The sequence below is a fragment of the Ciconia boyciana genome, chromosome 1, assembly GCF_034638445.1.
Source record: "Ciconia boyciana chromosome 1, ASM3463844v1, whole genome shotgun sequence".
In the NCBI taxonomy this organism is placed as follows: domain Eukaryota; kingdom Metazoa; phylum Chordata; class Aves; order Ciconiiformes; family Ciconiidae; genus Ciconia; species Ciconia boyciana.
This window is the reverse complement of record NC_132934.1, coordinates 58,341,471-58,363,933: the sequence shown is the minus strand read 5'-3', so window position 1 is coordinate 58,363,933 and position 22,463 is coordinate 58,341,471. Positions and strand designations below refer to the sequence as shown.

At 54.3% G+C, this 22,463-nt stretch overlaps 3 protein-coding genes across 4 annotated transcripts; 1 reads left to right on the top strand and 2 right to left on the bottom strand.

Annotated features, from left to right (window-relative positions):
* Nucleotides 1-545: 545 nt before the first annotated feature.
* On the bottom strand, nucleotides 546-14,153 carry LOC140655260 (noggin-1-like). Of its 2 annotated transcripts, XM_072869502.1 has the most exons (5): nucleotides 14,107-14,153; nucleotides 13,857-13,997; nucleotides 11,906-12,043; nucleotides 10,283-10,602; nucleotides 546-3,632 (listed from the first exon to the last, which is right to left on the bottom strand). In XM_072869502.1, exon 5 carries the CDS (start codon nucleotides 1,721-1,723, stop codon nucleotides 668-670), a length of 1,056 nt encoding a protein of 351 aa, XP_072725603.1. In that variant the 5' UTR covers nucleotides 1,724-3,632; nucleotides 10,283-10,602; nucleotides 11,906-12,043; nucleotides 13,857-13,997; nucleotides 14,107-14,153; the 3' UTR covers nucleotides 546-667. The 2 variants fall into 2 exon arrangements, with proteins under 2 accessions (XP_072725603.1, XP_072725611.1); XM_072869510.1 differs by lacking the exons at nucleotides 11,906-12,043; nucleotides 14,107-14,153 and having other exon boundaries at nucleotides 13,857-14,095.
* Nucleotides 4,029-5,909, top strand: GALR3 (galanin receptor 3). The gene is made up of 2 exons (XM_072869535.1): nucleotides 4,029-4,405; nucleotides 5,024-5,909. Exons 1-2 carry the CDS (start codon nucleotides 4,056-4,058, stop codon nucleotides 5,907-5,909), a joined length of 1,236 nt encoding a protein of 411 aa, XP_072725636.1. The 5' UTR covers nucleotides 4,029-4,055.
* Nucleotides 14,154-14,263: 110 nt separating the features above from the next.
* Nucleotides 14,264-22,195, bottom strand: ANKRD54 (ankyrin repeat domain 54). Its single transcript, XM_072869520.1, has 8 exons — nucleotides 21,875-22,195; nucleotides 21,378-21,425; nucleotides 18,890-18,988; nucleotides 18,366-18,437; nucleotides 17,908-17,955; nucleotides 17,659-17,783; nucleotides 16,676-16,783; nucleotides 14,264-15,997 (listed from the first exon to the last, which is right to left on the bottom strand). The coding sequence occupies exons 1-8, from the start codon at nucleotides 22,152-22,154 to the stop codon at nucleotides 15,923-15,925; spliced, it is 855 nt and encodes a 284-aa protein (XP_072725621.1). The 5' UTR covers nucleotides 22,155-22,195; the 3' UTR covers nucleotides 14,264-15,922.
* Nucleotides 22,196-22,463: the final 268 nt, after the last annotated feature.

Here is a 22,463-nt window from a genome sequence, read left to right as displayed (position 1 = left end):
CCTATCTCACCCATTGTACCTCAAAGTAGGGGACTGTTCTGTCCCATCCCGTTTCCATACACCCCCCCCCTCAAGGTACTTCCAGCCCCGATTCCTACCCACCCCCCACTTCTGCCCTCGCCAGGCTGCCTCGTTGCAGTCCCAAACCTGCCCCCCGCTTCCCGCTGACACCCTCCAGCCTCTCTCCACACTGCCGTTTCCACCCTGAGCTGTGACCCACCTCCCTCTACCCCTTCTCCCCAGCATCCCTCTGCCCTTTCTCCCTGCCCACAGCCCTGCCCAGGCAGGCAGGGATGCCCCAGCTTGGACCGAGCCCACTGGGGCTGATGCAAACAGGGTCTGAACCTGCCGTCAGGTGCCGTGATTTTCCCATCACGCGTCCTTCGCCAGAGATAAACACTGCACAAGGGTCCCCGCCGGCACTAATGCCTCCCCGCACTGGCGGCGAGGGGTGAAGCGGTTGTCCCCCCCACCTGGGGGCTTTGGCGAGAAACAGCAATGCCTGCAGCCGCTCCCCACTTCCTTCTGGTGGTTTATTTCTCCAGTTTGGGGATGGCCCCCCGTCTCCCCAGCCCCGGCGGTGAGTCCAGGTGGCCGCTGCCTCTTTGGGCCGTTTGGCTACAGGAACAGGAGCCGGGGGGTCCCTCCACAGCCCCCCGCAGCCCCCTCAGCGGCAGGAGCACTTGCAGGCGGCCACGACGGGGTAGGGGATCTGCCGCCAGGCGCAGTGCGGGGGTCCGGGGGTCCGGGGGGCCCAGCAGTGCCAGGCCAGCAGCTTGATGTGGGTGAGCTGTGCAGGGCGGCAGGTCATGCCAGGGGGCCAGGAGCAGCCGGGGGTGCCGGTCTCGCAGGCGGTATGGCGCACCCAGCGAGGCCAGAAGACGGGTCCCAGATCGACCCAGGTGGAGGTGAGGCGGCAGGCAGCCCACTCCACCAGCCACTGCCGCAGGTGGCGGGCCAGGGCCTCTGGCAGCTCGGGGGGCAGCCCCGGCCAGGGGGGCAGCAGGGTGGGCAGCTCCAGCCCCTCCACCTCCTGCCACAGCTTGCGGCGGTAGCGCCCGGCACCCTCTGCCAGGTCCCGGCTCAGGGACTCCAGGTTCTCTTCGGGGACGCTGCTGTTGCGGCCCTGGGGCTCCTCAGCCGCCATCCAGAAAGGGTCGAAGGCTGAGCCCAGCAGCCGGCGCAGCCGCCTGGGCCGCAGGTGCCGGGGCTTGGGAGAGTAGCGGTAGTCCTCAGGGGAGAGCGAGAGGCTGTAGGGCCGCACCGGGGCCGAGGGGCGGCCGCGCAGCAGGTGGGCGGCAGGGTCAGCGGTGCTGGACGGCGGCGGCGGTGGCTCCCGGGGTTCCTCTGGCGGTGGCGGCAGGCCCAGGGTACCCAGTGGCGGGAGCAGGCCGAGGAGGAGGAGGAGGAGGCAGCCACGGCCGGGGCCCTCCATGGCGAAGCGGCACTGCAGCGGGCTGTGCCGGGCTGTGGGCTCTTCCTCCGCCGCATCCCCCGGGTTATCGCTGCGGCCCAAGGCACAGCCTTCCCCTTTTCCCTGGTTACGGCGGCTGATAACGCTGGCGGGGACACCTCGCTCCCTCCTGCCAGAGGGGCAGGCGGGGAGAAGAAGACTCACCGTCCCTCCCGCCAGGCCAAGGGGTGCCGCCAACATGGGGCATTGGGGCTGCTGTAGAGGGGAAGGGGCCAGCACCTCCTCCTCCTCCTCCACATCCTGCCCCATCGTTGGAAGAGGCGTCCAGGACCTTCCCAGCGAAGGGAAGCTGATGGCCTTTGAGTCTTGCCAGGAAAGGACCACCAAGCTGCGCCCGGCCTCAGCACACCTGGAAGTCCGCAGGGCACAGATGCCGTCACGGGGGTGGACATGGTGGCAGGGCAGGAGGGCTGCGTGGGTCACTGTCGCCTCTCAGCACATCAGCCGGCACACGTGCTGTCCTGGGCAGTGGTGAGGGAGCTGAACCTCTGGAGATGGCCTCCCTGGATGGTGTGTTCTCCCTCCCCACGCTGCAGTGCCCTGGCAATGCTGGTGGAGGGCAGACCTGGGCTGGATGGAAACCAAAACCTGCTTTCCTCTCCTTCCCTGGGTCAGACATTGTGGGAGAGACTTGATCTGCTCTGTGCCGTGCTACTAACAATCAATTAATAACAGCTAGTAATAGCAATTAATTGGTCATGCTCCAGAGGGTTTAGACCCATATCCCAAGGATGGGGCAGGGGCCAGGCTCACCGTGGTGCAATATTCATGTTCCCCGGAGGTGTTGGGCAACATGTCTGAACACCCGGTGTCGAGGGGTGCCTGCAAGGCCCACCGGGGTCCATGGGACCCTGCCCCGCTCCATCCTCTCTCTCCCACCAGAGAGCAGCGGGCTTTTTCTCTGCTGCCCCCTCCTCGCTGGAGCAGGGAGCAGCTGAGCCTGCGGGAAGGCTGGGCAGAGAGGAGTTAACTCCAAACCCAACCTCAGGGAGAGGGGAAAAAAAAAAACACCAGAGATCAATGGATCAGCAGCAAGAGCAGAGGGAGGGAAAAGGGGGAGGCAGAGAGAGAGGAGAGGAGCTCCAGAAAGAGAGAGACGTGTGTGGGAGCCAGGAGAAGAGAGAGCAGAGCTGGCGGTGGGCACTGGGCAGGGGTGACGGTGCTGCCCGGACAAACTCTTCGGTGGCCTGCATCTTCCTCGGCACCGCTGCCTAGGCTGGACTGGAGGTCTCCCCCGAGCAGTGGTGAAGCTGCAGGCCCTTCCTCACAGAGGTGAGTGCCGGCTTCCCAAGCGACGGGCAGCCTCGGGCTCCCTGAGCAGGGGACACGACAGTGCCCAGAGATGCCCCGCTGCCTACATGCGAGTGCATGCCCAGAAGGCGACCGGGGTCCTCTGCTCGAGCGAGGAGATCCCACGGGGCCAGGATGGAGAAGCCAGATAGATAGTTACCAGTAGGACAGAGGGGACCACAGAGCCAGAGAGGCAGGGACGACCTTTCGGTGCGATACAGAGAGGCTGCTGGGAAGGAGAAGTGGTGTGAGCTGAGGGATGGGGGAGCGTGGGGCGAAGGAGCTTGCACGACCCAAAAAAAGAGTTAATTGCACGTCAACAGTTGCTAGATAACAGTGTCTTTCCCTTTTGGTTGCTGCTCAGAGAAGGACAGTTTGTTCTAATGATAGCACAACACAGAGAAGGCTCGTTAGGAGATAGGCTGTTGGCACGCCCCGCCTGAGCGCAGTGTTACTCATGGCTGGAGGAAGTTTTGCAGCAAATCACAATACCTTGAGCTGCAGTAATAATTACGCTCCTTCACAATGATCATCGTGTTGTGTTTCAGGCGGCTCTGAGGTCTCCCCCTCATCCTCTCCTAGCTGCCACCATCCAGGCCGTGCCCACCTCTCAGCATCAGGAAGAGCTGCCCTCAGTCACCTCTCCTCTGTGGAACGTAACTACTGCAAAGGGAGCAAGGGGCAGCCAGCTCTGGGGTGGAGGTGGTCCCAGCTGAAGGAACTCCCTTGAGACAGGAGCGTGGCAGGGTGCTGTGGCTGCAGGGTGTCATCCAGGCATCAGGTCCCTGCTGCCAGAGGAGGCACAGCCCCAGGATGAGGGTGCCGGAACCACTCACAGTCCCTATGGCCTCGTGTCCCTCGCTGAGCCCTGTTGAACACCAGCCAGGATTTAGACTTGCCAAAGCAAGCAATCCCAAGAGGTTTAGCGGCTTTGGAATTGTAGGAGGAATGTAGGGGAGGCCAGGAGGCAGGGCAGGGGGTCCTTCAGGGGGCTGCGAGCGCAGGAGGTGCCGTGGTGGGAACATGAATGCGGGCAGGAGAAAGGGGCTGCCAACAGCATTCTTGCCAGTGATGTCACGAGGATCTTGATGTCATCATTTAACCAGCTGGTTGGGATTGGCATCTCTGGGAGAAACGTGGGTGTCAGACAAAGGCCAGGATCAGGCACGTTAGGGCCAGAGCTCTGGTGGCCACTGTGGTCAACACTAAGCAGTACCCGCTTGCCTATGGCCATACACAGGTGCTGTGTCTCCCTTTCTCCCCTCACAGGTCCCCACAGTCAGATGGGGAGATGCCAGGCGGCTGGAACGCCTCCTCTGACAGCCCAGAGCTCCGAGCTGCAGGGATTATCGTGCCTATCATCTTCTCCCTTATCTTCCTCCTGGGCACTGTGGGGAACGGGCTGGTGCTGGCCGTGCTGCTGCGGAATGGCCAAGTCAAGTACAATACCACCAACCTCTTCATCCTTAACCTGGCCATGGCTGACCTGTGCTTCATCGTCTGCTGCGTCCCCTTCCAGGCCACCATTTACACCCTGGATGGGTGGCTCTTTGGGGCCTTTGCCTGCAAGGCTGTGCATTTCCTGATCTACATCACCATGTATGCCAGCAGCTTCACCCTGGCCGCTGTCTCCGTTGACAGGCAAGCATCCCCTCCCCTTTGAGTCCCTCAGCCCAGGAACAACATGCTTGCCACCCTTGAGCTAAGGGGTTGGAGAAAGGCCAGTCCTTACCCTCTTGAGTGTCCTGTAAGGAGCAGCTAGGGTCTCCCCAGAGGCAGGGCCAGCAGAGCCAGCCTCCCTATCTCCCCGTGCCCTCTTCCAGCACCAAGCCAAGCTCTTGGCCTGGTTACCTAGCCCTCACTTAGGAAGGAGGAGTGCAGGCACATACTGAGGTTTGGTGTCCACCATGCAAAACCAAGACTGGCAAAACCCCAGGGCAGCAATGCACCAGAGGAGAAAGAGGGAGCCCTCTGGGTCCTGCTCCTGTCCTCTTCCCTGGTTCAAGAGGCATGCTGCTTGCCTTTACTGAGCTAGCACAGCAGACTGGGCAACGGAGGTCCCAGACCCACTGTTGGGATGACCCTGATCTCTATGTGAATTCACTGTAACCCTCCCTACCAAGACGTGTGGAGGGGAAGAGATGGGTGGCTGCATGGGAAGGGGTGCACAGATGGCAGCTCCACAGGGCAAGAGGGCAACAAGGTATCATCTCACTCATGTTGTGTTTGGTCTCTCCTTCTCCATCCCCTCCTCGCTAGGTACCTGGCCATTCGCTATCCACTGAAGTCCCGGGATCTCCGTACCTCCCGAAATGCAGGAGTGGCCATTGCAGCAATCTGGTCACTGTCACTGCTCTTCGCGGGGCCTTACCTCAGTTACTACCAGATTGTCCATTACCACAGGGTGCCCATCTGTGTCCCCATCTGGGAGGACCAGCGCCGAAAGATTCTGGACATCCTCACATTTGTCTTTGGATACCTCCTGCCCGTGAGCGTGGTGAGCCTGGCATACGCCAGGACCATCAAGTTCCTGTGGACCTCCGTAGACCCCATAGAAAGGATCTCAGAGTCCCGGAAGGCCAAGCGTAAGGTCACCAAGATGATTGTGGCTGTGGCCATCCTGTTCTGCCTCTGCTGGCTGCCACACCACCTGGTCATCTTGTGCTTCTGGTTTGGCCACTTCCCCTTCAACCGAGCCACTTATGCTTGCCGCCTGGCTTCCCACTGCCTTTCATATGCCAACTCCTGCCTCAACCCCATCGTCTATGCCCTCATCTCCAAGCATTTCCGCAAGCGTTTCAAGCAGGTCTTCACCTGTGTCTTCTTCCAGAACAAGACCAGGAAGAAGAAGAAGAGAGTTGGAAAGAAAGTCCCTGTGGTCAACGTGGGCAAAAGTTTCAGCAACAGCACCAGAGGTTTCTATGGAGGCAACACTGAGGTGACCCAGGTCCCAGAGAACACCAGGAAGAGGGACCCTGAAGGCGCCAGTCATGATGCCAGAGCATGGACTCACCAGCTACAAGATGCCACCGTCTCTGTGCAGAAGGAGCTGCTGGAGGAGGAAAGTTTGGCAACAGCTGGCCATCCCCTAGCCATGACACCTCTGAGAGGAACTGAGGAGTTTCTGACTGTTCATTACAGATGAGCAAAGTGAAGCAGCCTGTTCTCCAGCCTGTGAGTAACCACTCCATTCCCAAACAGGCAGAAATATGTGGGGCAGAGGGGAATGGACACAGCAGAGCTACCGAAACCTCCTGTGGCAATGGTCACCTCATTGTCCCCACTCACCTTCACTCACTGACCCACAGCATTCATATAGGAATGGCACTATCCACCCATACAAATGCAGAGTGGAGGGACATGTTAACGTGATGCCAAGTGACCTGGGTGGCATCCCTGCAACAGGTTTTAAAGCCTCCATTTCCCAACTTCCTAACTTGCTAATTTTGTGTAGCATGTTGAAACTGTAAGAGGGAGACAACCAAAATGAAAACATCCTGGTAGGAAATCCAGGCTGTTAAGGGCACATCAGAGCATGGGTGGAAAGGGTGGAGAGAGTGCATGGGGACCTGAGTGTCAATAGGGTAGCTGGCAGCCTCTCTCCCTGGCAGGGCTGGGGTGCTGTGCCCAGCCCCAAGTGGTAAAACACTGTCCCCTGCCCACATGTCTTTTCCCATGGTCCAGGGGCAGCCCTAGTCCACCTCCATCCCTTTCGCTGGCCCCTGCATCCAGATCAGAGGGCCTTTGCCACACTGTCTCACGTGCAAGGATGTCAGCCGTCTGTGCCAACGGCTCGATGATGCAAACTCTGCAGCAGTCACTAGTCATACTTAAACGATTCATGCCACGGTAGGTGAAGATAGGAAATGCTTGTGTGCCGACACCTCTGTGTGCCTCCCCTCTGCACCTGTGGCTTCTCTGAAGTTCAAGGAGGAAAGGACCATCTGTTCAGTCTCTTCCCTCCACCCTGCCCCACCAGAAGTACTCGCTGGAGGATGTTTCCGAGAGCTCTGTCTCACCTGGCTTTAGCTCTTGCAAGCAGACCTTGCAGGACACTGTCCCACTTCCTAATGCTGCTTGCAGTTCAGAAATATTTCCTGATAGCCATCCCCAGCTCTTCCTAAACAAACCTGGTAACTCCTCCTTCCATCATGTTGTTCCACTTGATCTATGCCTCTGCTTACTTTCTGTTTGCCTTTTGCAAAGGGATTTTTGCCTCCTCTTTGATCTTTGCTTGCTACTCAGAGTTTCATCCCTTCCTTCTGGGGCTGGAGGACCGTTGCTCTCTGAGCAGTGACATTGTTCATTGGTATTAGCCCCATGTGTGTGGTTTACTGTCTTGGCCAGACAGCTTTTTCCACGTGATGGTGATGATTGTGAGTTGATGGCTGTCATCAAAGCAGAAGAAAGTAGCTAAGCTGCAAAATGAGCTGAGGAGCCAGGTGACAGTTGTGGTGAGGCGAAGGAGAAAGAAACAGACCCATGTGCACTTAGTTCAATCCTATCTCCTCAGTGCCCCTTTCTACCTGATGGAGAGGGTTTCTAGGAGAGCGTGAGGCCAACACCGCTCAGCGGGCTGGGACATCTTCCAAGACGGCCACTGCTGTGGGATTGCTGTGGGACCCATGTCTGCCTGGGAGCAAAACTTTCCCCTGCTCTGTCCCCTGCTGCCCTGAGCAGCCGTGGAGGAGCCTTTGGCTGTGGTAGCAGCTCAACGACACCTTGCAGCAAGGCCAAGCATCCCCCCGGCCTGACCGTGGGAAGGGTGGGAAGTGCCGCGGGGATGGCGTGGTGGGACAAAAATCACATTCACCAGAAGGTGTTGGAATGTCTCCCCTGCTTGACCTGAATAAACCCCAGTAATTTCCTTTGCCTGCCACGTTTGCTGTGTGCTGGGTACAATCTCTGCCCGGCACGGGGCTCTGCAGTTTGGGCTGGAGGCGGTGGAGGCTGTACAAGCCATCTGAGCACAGTCTGGTGCTCCCAAGTCACTAGCAGTGCGTCATTTGTTTTATTTGACTTTGCAGACACTGCAGAAGTGTACAAAAGAATAAAAGCTGAGGGTTTTAAGAGGGATCCAGCACTGCTGGTGTTCAAGAGAAAGTTGTAGGAAAGGGAGAGACAGAAGCAGAGAGAGGGAAAAGGAGGGATGGTGAGACGACAGATGAGGGCACAATATAAATGATAAATGTGTGGCAGGAGCCATCCACAGGGACAGAAAACAGCAGTGAAAAGGCAGGGCAAAGTGAGGGGCTAGAAGCAGAGGGCAGAAAGAAGGATGAGGGGGCATAAGGAAGGGGGGAAGCAATGTGCTGGCAGAGCACCCACATTTTGGCAGGAGCCTTCTTCCCACCCCAGCAGTGTCACGCTGCTCCTGAGCTGGGGTGAGCATCACTCAGCTGTGGTGGACCCCAGCCCCACAGCAGCTTTCTCCAGCATTTTTCTGCATCATCAGGCTGCCAGAGAAGCCCAGAAAAACACCATCCAAGCAAGGCCTTTGATCAGTCTAGCACACATGGGAGGGAGGGCACCCATGGGATTTGCATTGCTGCAATGCCATGATTTGCCGCAGTGCCTGGCAGAGCTAGGCCCAGGCATGTGGCTGACTTCACACAGGTCTGGTTTTGTCATGTAGTCATGACATGAGTGGAGAGGGGAGAGGGACCAAGCAGGGTACTCAGCTTCCCCAGTGTGCCAAGTCCACGTGCCACAGGTGATCATCCTCTGCAGGGATGAGACAGCTTTGCCGTGGGGACACAAACTCTGTGATGCCACCTGGCTTGTGAGTGCAAGTGGGACAGATCCTGCTTCATTTGCCAGCACAGGCGTAGCCCCTGAGCATCCATCCTGTGGCTTGGGAGCTTTTGGTGATGCTGTAGGACAAGCTTAGGAAGAAGCCCTAGGAAGGTGACAAAGACAAGTCACCTGAGAGTCTGGGAGGGGGGGACAGGGACTGCTTTTGCTGGCCAGGCAAGCCCTGAGGAAGGGAAAGGAACCAACCCGTGGAAGGACCTCCATGGTGAGAGGCGAGAGAGAAATCTCCATTAGCATCACACTTCCTGACCATATCCCAGGGGCTTCACTTTCCTCTGTGAGAGGCCAGGATCATCAGGCACACACCTTATCCCCACTAAGGCAGTTTTCTGTTTGCAGTGAAAGAGATGAGCTTGCTCATTCAGACCCATTAAACTGAGCTCAAGCCCCACAGAGCTCCTCAGCGACCTCCTCCGCAATCCTGCAGCCAGGACTAGGATGCCTCAGCCGCAAATCATCAGACCGGCCATCGTCCCAGCTCAATATTTACAGTAAACTTAACATGATTGCAACAGCCCTCCTTTTCCTTAATTACATATGGCATTTAATTAGTGCTGTGTGGCTCACAAGTGTCTAACTCTTAATGTGAAGCAGATCTTCACCCATAATGCCCTAAGAGCAGGTGAAAGAGGGAAAGCTTGGCAGAACGCGTTTAGTGAAAGCAGTGACATTGTGGGACACTCCAGACTTCCATGTTGAAGCTGGGAAACAGTTACAGATCATCATGGCAGCAGTAGGTTTCAGAGTGAACACGTTTGCCCTGAATGAGGCAGCTCATTCTCCTCCTACAGCAGTTCACTTCCCCCAGCCCTGCCGCCCACAGCCAGCACATGCATGGAGATATCCCTCCCAGCAAAGCCTTACAGGCTGACTTTCCAGGTGGAGACGCAAGGACTGGGTGCTACGGCAGTCTCCGTAGCCTGGAAATCTGCAGGGACTGCACTGCTCGCTTTCTAGCTAATTAAAACAGCAAGGGAGCTAAGGCTGGGGAGCCCCAGCCAGCAGAGAGGAGCCATTTACTGCCAGCCCACTAATCGTTGGGAGCCGACTGCCACCGTGAGCCTGCGGCAAATGCAAAGGTGTTGGAGGCTGCACAGCACCGTCGGTGGTGCTCTGAGCCCCGCATGGGCTGCGGAAGCCGCCAGTGTCCTCACTTGTCCCCATGCATGGTGGGACCTTGGCAAGGCAGCTGGAGGCTGTGTCCAAAGCAAAAGGTTTTTGGTGCCATCCTTGCCCTTCGACACTCTCAGTGCTGTACGCGTTGTACAGCAGGGATGGGGAACATCAGGCAGCAAGGGGCTTGCAGAGCTGTGGTGTGCATGAGCAGAGCCATGACCCCCCCCTTATTTCTCTTCTCTTTCCATCCCCTGCTTCTGCTTGCGTAAATCTTCCCTTATTGCTTTGTCCTGCCTGCTCTTAAAATTCCCGGTGACATGGTATTTCTAACCCTTGCTGAAGCCATTGCATGCTTTGCTAGAGCTCAGCTCCAAGGACACCCCTTTCCCTGTGCAGAGGCCAGCCAAAGCACTGCACTAGGAATTATTTTTCTTTTTCCATTCAAGGGTTTGATGTTGCTCTCTGCAGCTTTTGCCTCCCTCATCTCCTATTACTGTTTCTGATTTCTCTGGCTCCCTTCCTCTGTAGTGACTGTCCGTCCTCTGCAGCCCATGCCTTTTGGCAACTTGTCCAGTGTGCTTTACCTACCTTCCCAGGGATGGCTAGTCCTGCAGCCGCCCTTTGCATGCGATGTCGTGGCTGGTGGCCAGCTCACATGGCTGCAAGCAGACTCCAGGTAACACAAATATCTGCATCGTTTCTGGGGGTGAGGCTCCACTTCACAGCCCAAAGCATCGGAGGGAGAAGGGAATGGCAGTCGGGAGCAGTGATGGTGCACAGCCGGACGCTGCCTCTTCTTGCCTGCTTGCAGCTGGGCTGTTGCTTGCCCCTGATCCTGCTCCTCCTGGTCCTGGCTTGCAAAAGGAGTGAATCAGGTCAGGACTGACAGCTTCACGTTGCGGTGAAGCCTATATAAAACAGGACAGAGAAGACAGGGAGAAAACCTGGGGGACAAGGTGCGTTTAGCACAGCAAGCATCTGCAAGCCCCAGCTCCCATCCCGAAGCTCTGCCTGGTGTTAAGCCCTGATTTTGGGGAGCACATGAGTGGGAAGGGCAGATGCTGAGCCTGGCTTGGGGAGGCTCTAGAGCCAGGAGGGAATTCCTGTCTGCCCAGTAACAGCGGACGTGCTCCAACTGGTTTCACAGCTCAAAGGTAGAGGTGAAAAAAAGGTGTCATGTCCTTGATATAGAGCCGGGTATAATTAAAACTGAAGGAGCTTGATTGCTGCTTTCCACACAGCCTCCCATCCAGACTGATTAGCATTCTGCAGTCTCCGCTCCCAGCTTCTCGCCTTAATTAATGACTCCTTGCTTATATTTTCTTTCCTACTTGTCATCACCCAGGCTGATGAGCTTGGCTTTAACCCTGCAGAGGCGGGTTTGCCACACCTGCGGGTGCAGCTGCAGCGGGAGCTGGCACAAGGCAGAGGGAATGGGAGAGGCATGGGCAGGTCGGGGCTTTGCGGCTAGTGGTCGGCACCAGCTCCTCTGCAAGGTGGCCATAGCTACCCTCTGCGGAGCAACTTAGTCCTGCCAGTTGTGTGCTGGTTCTGGGGCCTGGGTATCTCCCCAGCGTGTGTGCCACGAGCCTGATGCAGCTGAGAGGTGTCAGACCCGGGTACCAAGAAGCTCATGTGCAACTCTTGCAGCCCTGGTGGGATTTTCCCTGTCTGCAGACCCATGGGGCTGGGGGAGGCAGAAGGCCAGGGGAAGCGGTTACAAGGACGGCTCTTAACTGCCCGGCAGAGCAATGGGCTCAAGCGCTGCCCTTGCGATCGTGGGACCAGGACCTTGTACAGACACTCTGCAAACAGCCAGGACAGCACTGCAAATGCACCTCGCGGCAAGACAGCCTTGCCAGCCAGGGAGGTAACGGTGTGACAGGGGCGGTCAGGGCACGTAACACTATTAGCTATAGGGAATTCTGCTTATTTGCTTTTGGGTTTAGCTGCTGGTTCCTAATCCATGGCCAGCCTTAGCAGGTTGCCAGCTGATTATTTTAATTCTTCCAACAACCGTGTGCTCTCTTCCCCTCTCAGAGCTTTCAGAAAAGCCCAGAAGGAACACTATTTGCTGTATCTCCTTATCAGCTTCCTAATCAAAACTGCTGGCTCCTCCACCCAGTCTCCCCGTGGGCCCTGAGCTGCCCAGGGCTGCTCTCCCACACTGGCCAGGCACAGTGCACAAAGAAGGCATCCTTCTGCAAGTACCTTTCCATGACAGATGAGATCTGTCTTGCTCATGGAATGAGTGGAGAAAGCAGATGAAAGGGTGGGAGGTTTGCCAAGAAATGCTTCATGGTACTTCTTTAGCAGTGCAGATAATTACAATGATGGATCAGGGGTCTGCTAGAAAGGCAAAGGTGGAAGAAGTAATGGAGTTCAGATGTTGGCTCGATACACTGGAGTTTAATTATTTTAGCTGCTGAAGAGTGGAACAGATTTGTGATGTTTGCACATACTGCAGCGTGCACTTCACATACACTTGCACGGGTGAGTGGTGGCTTCAGAGAAAGGCCTGTTGCTTAATAACACGCATGCAGTTTTGTTGGCAGGCTTTGTTCAAGGCTGTTGCTTCTGCTGTGGGTCCTCGGTGAGACACAAGCAGGTTTTCAGTCTTTGCTTGCTTGGATGAGCCAGATCCTCAACCTGGCTGGTTTTGGTTGCATCTTACAGCACAGCAGCAGCTGCAGAGCCGGGGAGGTTGCTGGTGAGTTCAGTGGCTGGGGATTCAGCACATCACTGCAGAGCTGTGCTCTGAATGAGGTGGCGAAATGGAGGCCAAGCAGCGGTGAGGGGGAAGCAGGACCCTGGGTCAAGTCCTGGTTGCCAGAGCATGCTGGCAACCTGACACCATGGCCCCAAGGAGGGAGATGCACCACCACTCGGGAAGGGACCCGGAAAGGTGTGTTTGATGGTGTAGCACAAGAAAAATGAGGAGGTTGGACTGAGTTTAATGGCAAAATAAATAGCAGAGGGAAACCTGTGCTGTTGTTTTCATGCTTCGTTACTGCAGCAGACACCTCTGGGATATGTGGAAAGCTGCCACGAGCCTCACACCTACAGTTTGTGCAGGGAAATCTGTGGCCTGGGATTCAAGGGCAGGGGGAAAAGCTGCAAAGACTCTAGGCCAGGAGCAGCAGAAAAAGCAAACAGTGCCAGTGAACAGCTCTCGGCACAGCGTGAAGCCACACTCTTATCCTCCCCTGGAACCTTTTCTTTCCTTCTTTCCCTCCCCAGCACCTAACTGCGTTTTGAGATACAGCTGCTGAGCATGGCAGGGTAGTCAAGGCTTTGGCATGACCAGCTGACACAAAGAAACCTGAAACTTTTCTCAGTCCAGTGCCAAACACATGACATGACTCTCAGCAGTCCAGTGCTTCAGCCCTGATGCAGGAAAGCAGAACTGACTGTGGTGATTCCTATATGATGCTTCCCCCCTCAAAAAAAACAGATCCCCTCTTCTCTTTCTTATCCAGTGTTATTGCTAAAGCAGTAGCAAAACTTCTTACAAGCCTGCTCGTTTTATTTGCCTCAGCTCATTGTACCAGTCTCCAGTCTCCATGGAGGGAGCAGTCCTCCAAAAGGGGCAAGGCATATGCTCGTCTGGCTGCAGCACCCCCACCTTTCCCCTCCAAGCATACAGTCAGGAGCAGTTATGAAAAATTCCAGTGCCAGGCAAGACAAAGGCCTGAAGAGCTGTGGACAACAATATCACGTGTGCTCAGGCTAAAAGCTTTGCTCTGAGTCCCAGCTAGATGTATTCCTGGTTTTGAGGAAAGCTTCCAAGCTGTGTCTAGTTAGCAGACAACATCAGCTACTAAGGTAACTGCAGCGATAAAGAGCATTTCAGCCACCTGCTCTTTGGGCACCTTAATGGTCTCCTCAGCAACAAGGCTGTTGAGTGCAGAAGCGTTGACAGCTGGGTGTATGTGGACACTAAGACTAGGCTGTGAAGATGGGAAGAAACAAGAAAAGTAAAGACTGCACATGAAGGTCACCCGCTCCTCACAGAGGGACCATCCTGGAAATTCTCTGCCCTGCCCAGATGTCCCTCCCCAGCCTCTCATCCCCTTGCTGACTCTTCACAGCACAGCCATTTTATCTGGCACAGGGCACGGCACAAGTTCAGCTGCCTTCTCCCCACCAGCTCCATACTTACGTGAGTGCAAACTGGGCAAGGCTGCTTTTCCTCTTTGCAAAACATCTCATCTTCCAGCTTGAAGCAATCCCGCCGGATTCTCTTTCCTCTGTTTGTACGGTTTCACAGCAACTAACTAGATTTAAATTTTTGATTTCTTGGCTGTGGGAGTCAAGATCAGAAGGTAAGTCAGCAACCGTGTACTTTGATCTGCAAACAGACTGGTGTTTGAATTCAAACAACTTTGTGTTGTCACTTCTAATTTCAGTACCGGGTATGACAGCAGCAGTTACCGAGTCCAGTGCTGTGCCTGGGGCCTGGAACATAGGTAAAGAAAGAGGAATGAGTTGCTCTGAAAAAAGAGGGAACTTGGCTGAGTCTGAAAAGGCTGACAGGATTTTATTGAAGTTCAAAATACAAAAAGGTCATATTGTCTCCCACCCCCTCATTATCCTTCCCATCCAGCATATTGTAATGAAGTATCAGTATTCACAGTGACAGCTCCAGCCAAACCACAAGACCGTTAGTCCCAGACATGGCCTCCAGCACCCCACGGATGAATACATCTAAAAGCCATGCGTATTTCTGGTATCTCAGCTTTGAACATGGAGGTCCACTTAGCCTTTTCCTGGACAAGAGGCCAGATATTAGAGAACATGCTGACCTAAAGGTCTCTGAAGAATGCTCCAAACTGTGGCTGTTGCATGGTTAAGCTGAATCCTAAGAATGGACGCTTCCAAACCAGCAATTCCCAAGCTGTGGGATGGGTATCGCTACCGGCACACCATGTCACTTAGGTGTGGCACACAGATGGGAACTCAGATTGCTATTGGGCATGTTCTTGTCACCCTGCTGCTACTCGCACCCTACCAACAAGGTTTACGATCCCTGCTCCAAAACAAAGCTATCTACATCTTCATTACTAACCACAGTGGTGCAGAAGCAAGGGCAATTCCCTGCATCCTTCATAGCTGCATCACTTCAGGCTCCCAGTAAAGGTCATAACTCGTTCCTCATGCTGTACTTAAGGTCCTGGAGCAGCACCTCTCCCTGACAAGCAAGAAACACAGTATGGGTCAGCTCTGGGTTTGGTGCTGCTGAGGCAGCCATGAATCCACCTCCAACCCAGCCCAATAATATGGCTGAATACACAACACCTCCTATTGCAAGTGGACCTCTTGCCCAAGACCACCCATAACAGGAAACACAAAAGTCAGTTATGGTGGGTTGAATGCAAGATGTAGATGTCTGACTAAAACTGCACTAGGATTAAGCCACCCCCAAACTTTATTCTTGCATCAGGGCAGCTCTGACGTGCTAGCTGTCTACCTGGGTGTTTTTTGCAAGTGTTTCACTGTAGTATTTAAGCACTAACTTGCAGCAGTGATTTAAAAACCAGGGCCAGTGAAAGCTGTTAGTCTAGTGATTAAAAGCTTTGTATCCCATTTGTAACCAGACATATTCTCTGCCCTCTGACCGCAGGCTCTGGGGAAGGTTAGGAATAAGCCTTGGTGCGTGTTTTTCAAGGCAGTATGTTTGCTCAGCTGCTAGCATGCAGAATTAAGTGTGTGTTCTTCTCACAGCACAAAGCCTTCTGTTGTCCAAGGCATCCATTCTCTCCCCCATGGAACTGAGTACTGCAGAGGTGGCAAAAGGTGCCTGTTCCAAGCATTTCTGTGATGATGGCCAGCTGCTGACTGCACTAGTCCAGGGCTGGTGACTGCACACGGCATCAGCCACCACCTACATCGAGCTGAAGCGCTTAGGAGAAGGCAGAATATCTCTGGAAGGGGTATCCTGTTCAGCGCCAGCCCATCTGATGAAAAGAGCAGCAGCTCTTTTTTTCCAGAAGTCTCAGCTGCAGCACTCTGTTGTCTGTTGTCTCTGTTGTCCAAAGCCTGCTGCCTCCCCATGAGGCAGCTGTGGCAGCACCCACAGGGACAGTCTGAGCACCACTGGAGAGTGGATCTGGCAGGAACGGCTGCTGGCAGCAATGTTTATTCAGCAATCTGGGAAGCAAGCTTCAGCTTCCTCTTTTTCTCTCCAAGGCTTCTCCTGCTGCATCAGGAAGATGATTTGGAAGCCCATTACCTCTTCTCCATCTTCTGCATCTGGAGGCTGAGTGACGTGAAGCTGGCCAGGAGGTCTGTAACCTCGTCCACCTGACAGAATACAGTTGGCCATTAGGCAGAGGAATGCAGTTGTGCAGTTGAGCACCAACACAGAAGAAACCCCCATGCAGCAGGGCCCACCCTTGCACCAGGACTGCCCGTAATGCCCACGCTGAGCTTATACTAAGACAGGATCCCTTTGGTCCCACAATCGTGTAGGAGGGCTCCTGTCCCCATGACCAAATAAGTACTGATCTAAGACAATGGGAGCTTCTCCCCATTCCTCAGGAGGTTGATGCTTGACTTCCACCTTGTATGATGTAGCCAATCCTTAAAATAGGAGTGTGTTGCGGCATTACCCAGAACTCAACAGTGGTATCAGGGCTGTTTTCTCTAAGCCTGTTTCTAAGGGCCAATCTTTTGTAGAAAAAAACCAAACAGGCCCTGCAACCCTGTGTGGTTGTGCTGATCCTTAAAATTCCTGTGCCCTCAGCCCATCTGATCTTCAGCTTCTCTGCTGAGCTGCCAGGCACAGTGATGCTTTCCGCATTTTGAATTCCAACCCAAAGGAGTACCACGAGTCATCACGTAGCTTGCCCACTTTACCCAATGTGAGCAAGAACACTTCCATAACCATGTCTTCAATGTCACCTTGCTCATGCAGTTGCATTCTCCTAAACACAGAAGTCAACACAAGTAGGTGAGTCACAGTAGCTCAACACTGCCTACCTGCTCCTTTGTGCTAGTCATCTGTAACCTGGAGCAGAGGTCATCCAGCTGTTCCTTTTGCTCATGCCTCCCCAGACGCTCCAGGTATTCCCGCAACATCTGGATAATCTGCAACCAATAGGCATAAGAGGCAAACATCAGACAGCTGCACGAGGCTGGGATGTTTTTACAGGAAAAATTAAACTACAGTTAAATTGCCAAGCACAGTCTTGACGCTGTGGTATGTGGCAGAATACATGACCCACAGAGAAGAACACATGCAAAGCAACCGGAGAGCACTAATGGCAGCATGAGAGTCCAGTGAGTCACCTGAGGTGTTGATCAGCCACAGATGGACTAGTCATGATTCCTGTGCCTGGTTTAAGAACAGGGAAGAGAGACAGCCCCAGCTGGAGAAGCACAAGGTCTAGCCCTGAAAGCACCAAGCTTTTCTTTATGGCCAGCTAGCTTCCCTTACTGTTAGGAGCAGGGACTTCCCACTCCAGCAGGATCTGCTTGTGCACCAAGGATGGAAATTCCTGTGGCTGCTATATGGCTCCTGAAGCGAGGCCCACACCTCGTGCATTTGTGATGCAGCCCCATGACTGCTTTGCTGTCCCATGCCTCAAGGTACCGGAGCAAGGCAGACTGTGCTAGGAATGCAGAGTCCCTGCTGGAATGTGTATGCCATGGCTACAGCCCCATGCTGTGGTCCCTCTCCTGCCACAAGGCATGTGTCTTACATGGTTGTTGAAGAAAAGAGAGTGCTCCATACAGCCTGAGAATTAAGAAATTCAATGCATTCTTGGCCTACCAAAGCCAAGAGAGGTCCTGCAAAAATTCAGAGTAGCGGTTGGGAAAAAGGAGGGTCTCTGAAAACAGAAGGAAAAAGTCAAACTCTCCCCAGAGCAGCTAAGAGCCTACAGACAGGTATTTAAATAAAAGGTGCAGGAGACTGCCAGGGACTGCACCGCCTTACCAGATCATGGGACTGTTTCTTTTACCTGTTTCACTTCAAGGCGTACGGCCTCCAGGCTGTGGGAGAGTCCTTCCTGCAGGATGTTCAGCTTTGATTTAGCGAGGTGCAGTGGGGTTCTGCCAGCTCGATCCAAGGCATCAACTCTGGCCCCTGCAAGATGCATGAGCAAGGACAGAAAGTGAGGTTTGTCTTCAAGGCTTAGTGTCCCTGGGGAATATCAACAGGGGCAGGGCCGGAAAGGGACAGGCTGTAATTGTTATAGAGGAAATGTTACCTCCGCGCAGCAGCGTGGTGATGACAGGAACGTGGTTCGTGCAGGCAGCTGGGGAGGGAAAACACAGGACACACAACTCAGAGGTACTAGCAAACAACAAAGGAGTTTCTGCTCAAGCACAGAGCTTGCTGCTTCCCAAAGGGCTCTTTGCCATGGGAAAGAGGAACAGCCCAATTATTAAAGAGTAACCACACACGCAAGGCTGGGTACTCTCTCTGGAACAGATATTGTGCTCCTTGGGGCTGGCAGAGGGAGAGAAATGGATTTTCTCTACCTCTGACCCTTAAACCTTCACGAGGAGTGAAGCTAATGAAATGCAAAGAGTCCCTCCTAGGTCCTTAAAGCTAGGGATGTATACTGTGATGCACAGGAAAGAGGAAGGTGGAGAGGAAAGAAACAGCAAGGCAAGGTGTTCACCTCACCTCTCTGCATGCAGAGCTCGTCTGTGTGGCACTCACCCAAGTGTAAGGGGGTGTTTCCCAGCCCATCTCTCTGGTTCGGGTCAGCCCCATGGTCCAGAAGCAGTTGCACTGGAAACAACGAAACAGAGCCATGCCAGTCCCTTCCCTTTGCCCCACAGGTCAGGCCCACACGGGCCACAGGTCCACGTGGCAGCCATCAGCTTCTGTTGAGCTCATCAACTTCCTCCCAGAAACAGGGGACGGAGGTTTGCGCAGCAATGCAGAAGGACCCAGCACAAAGCCAGGCAATGCCACTGCCCCAGGGCTCTCTGAGGGGAAGAGCTGAGACTAAGGACACCCCTCCTTCTGCACCAGCACAGCCCTAGAGCTGGGAGCTCCTGCTTCGCCTTCAGCAGGGGGACATGGCAAGCCCTGGAGCCAGAGTTCAGCTGGGAACTTTGCCACAAAACACACGGAAAACATCAATTTCTGTCACGTGCTGAACCAAAATAAAGAGCATCCTTTGAAATCTCTGCCACCGAGAAGTCGGATGACAGAACTCCCCCTCCCCACCCACTCACCAATGTGATCATTGCCGTTGCAGGAGGCAAAGTGCAGGGCTGTCCGGCCTTTATCGTCCGCGGCACAGGGGTCAGTTCCGTCCTCCAAGAGTTGCTGCACTGATAGCACCAAGGAGGAGAAGAAAGCAGATAAGCTGAAGGGGCACCTGATCAGAAAGGGGTAATACTGCCTGCTCTTCTGTGGTTAGATACACACTCTGCTAGCTGTCAAGTCAACTGGACTTGAACCAGCTCCAGCCAGCATCCCGGCTCAGCAGAACCAGCCTAGGCAGTGTATGCTCCACCCTCTGTTACAGTCTTCACCAGCTTCCACGTACTGCCACAGAGACAAGCCAACAGCTGTAATGGCTAAGGCTAAGGATCCATCTAGCCAAACACTCAAGCTCCTAGGACAATCAGCAGCAAACACCTACAGAACAGTATAAAAAGATGGCAAGGATGCAGGGCTAACTCTCACAGCCTTTAGTCAGCTGCATCTCAGGCACCTCCCAAGCCAGAATTAGCATCCTGTGCTTACTAGCCCTCCGTGGGCTTTCTCCATGGATGTGCAGAGTCATTTTCTGCATCTGTGTAAACTTTTCACATCAACATGGACCTGCAGTGAGAAGTTTCACAGTGTAACTCCATGCAGTGAGAAAAAACACCTCTTCACACCCGTTTTGAATATGCCACTTCCTAGATTCATCTGAAACTCCTAGGTTTTGCCATACTAATGGTGGCTACTGATTGGGAAGCAGACAGGTGAATGCACCCACCTGCCAGCAGCAGCGCAAATACACCCTTAGGAGACGATGTATTGAAGTGAGCTAGTGAACAGCCCAAGTAGCCATACCGTCATCTACGCACACTTGTTCCCCCTGCTTTTCCACTCAGCTACTTCTTCAGTGCCACCACTGGCACTTCTTGTAACCTGAACTACCTCCTTTTCTCAGATAAGAAGGAAAAACCTGCTCACACAGAAAGACAGAGAAACTAGTATGACTCTCCAGGACTGGGTATAACAAAGGCACAGAGACCAGTAAAGGCTGAAAAGATTAGGGACATAAAAATAGCATCTACGGCAATCATGCGTAAGAGCAACTGTACTCCTGTTGTTTTGAGATTATTCTGGTATAGTAATCAGTGTGTAAAATAAAGCTTATTCTGTAGCTGTTAAAAATACTGACAGATTCGCTGTATTTTGAGATCTTTAATAGCATATCCTGCAACAGTCAAGACTGACCAGTATTGGAGACAAGAAACTAGATAGCTCAGACCACTGAAAGTCACCATTGGTCTCAGCTTCTGGAGGTTGAATTATAGTCATATTTGAATTTCTTCCTCTACTCCTACTGCTTTAAGTGTGGTACAGAAGTGAAAGGAACACCTGAAAAGATGGAAGTGGCATTAATGGGGGATGTTTGATACTCCAGAAGAAAGACAGGGAGACTGACAGTGCCACCAGTGAGAACCATTAACGGGGAACGCTTTACCTAGTCAGTAGGAAATGACATAACCTCTCCCACCCAGTGTGACCACAGGAAACAGCAAAGATTTTTACTTGTTGATGAAGAATAAATTCATCATCAGATACTTCCTCAAGCTGTGGAATACACAAAAGACACCAGGATTGTAAACAGGGGAACCTGTGTATTAAATAAAGTTGCAAAACTAAGATGGATTGAAACCAAGACTTTCATAAAGCCTGATTCTTTCGTTCTTTCTCTTGACTTGGTGACTGAAGCCAAGCCTTTCTGTACTGCCAGAGCTCACAGATGAACTTTATCCATCAGTTCATGAAACAAGGTGTATTGTGGAGCCCAAGGGTGAAGCACGCCAGACAAACCCCCATCCTGATATATTGGGAGTTTCTACAAGTCAAACCAGTTTCCAATTCTGTTCACAGAATAGCTCAATGAACAGTTAGGCCAGCACAACTGAGGGGACAGTATAGTCTAAGGAGGGACAATGATAAGAGGCAGATAATATACGCCAGTATTGCTGCTGGACAATTCATATCAAACCCCACCTAATCTACAGTATAGAGAGGTACAGGGAGTCACAGGTAGGCCATGAGCCTTCTCTGAAGTCCCTGTGAGAGGCAGAGTCCAGCACTGGTCCTGGTTCTGATCTACTGGGTCACACTGTCTCATCACACAGGATATGGCTTAGATAATCATAACTTTTCCACCTTACCAAAACACTACTTTCTTGCTGCTTACAATTGGGCAAAAGTTACATACCAAAAAAGCTGGAACAGTGCAGTGCTGATTTAGCTTGCAGCAGTTGGAAAACTAACACTATGAACTAGATGCAGTGAAAAAGTGAATATTATAACTAGCCTCACTCTGCTCAGAGAACGAAACAAGGTTCCAGAAATGCAGCTTCTAGTTTTGCAGCATCTAAAACACAATGTCCGCAAACTATCTGCACCCTCCTCCTCCTCTCCTAAAATAAAGGTCCTCGACAAAGCTGCCCTTCCAGGAAGGGGTCCTGGCAGAAATCTTACCTATGTCCAAGTCGTTGCTGTTGGCAGCTTCACGCAGCCTTTTCAGAGCTATGCAGAAAAAAAAGCAATTACCAGAAAGCACAGAGGAAAAAGGAGCATTTCCCTATCGATACATCCCATGCCGGTGCTCAAGCCCAGGTGCAGGGCCCAAACCGTGCCGGTGCTGCCTCAGCCCAGAGGAGGGGAAGCAGGCGACCAAGACGCCAGGTAAGAAGCACTCTCCTTGTCTCCTCCTGAGGCCGGCCACGGGCCCTCCCGCTCCTGACGGCCACCGTCCCCTGGCAGGAGCAAGGGTGCCTTCCCAAGCCGCCCACCGAGCAGATCCAACCTCCTTCCCGAGGCCCCGCACGCGGGAAAGCTGAAGCTTTACCGGCTCCCCAAATCGGAGGCTCTCCACCCCGCCGAGGCCTGGGCGGCAGCACGGCCGCTCCCCGCGCGGGGCCGGCCGAAGCAAGAGCCGTCCCAGGGAGGGGCGCTCCCCGCTGTCCTCTGCTCACCGTGGCTCTCCTTGCCCGTAGGCCCCAGCCGGCGGTGGAGGCGGGCGGCCCTGCGCAGGCGGCGGGCCGGGATCTTGCCCGCGGGCTCCTCCCGCTGCCACAGGACGTGCAGGTAGCCGAGGGGGGCGCCCGCCGCCGCCCCCAGCGCCAGCCCGGCCTCTGGCTCGGGCTCTGGCTCTGGCTCTGGCTCGGGCTCGGGCTCGGGCCCGGGCCCGGGCCCGGGCCCCGGCGCTGGCGCCGCGCCGGGCGCTGCTGCGGCCCCGCCGCCGCCGCCCTCCATCCCCTCACGGGCCGAGCCGGGCCACGGCGCGGAGTGCGGGGGCAGAGGGGAGGGGAGGGTCGTCGCTATAGCAACGGGGCGGGCCGTGTCCGCTGAACCAATCGAAGGCGCCGCACCCCTGTGTGTGCAGCCAATGGGAAGGTAGAGGGAGCAGGTAGAAGGAAGGCGAGTAGAGAGGCGAGGCGGGAGGTGGAGGCGGTGCTCAGAAAGGTCTGATGGGCAGGTACGCTGTCCAATCAAAGAGAGGGGCGGGCCATAGGAAGCACTAGGCCCATGGCAGCTCGGCAGGCTGAAGACAGGCAGTTGTTT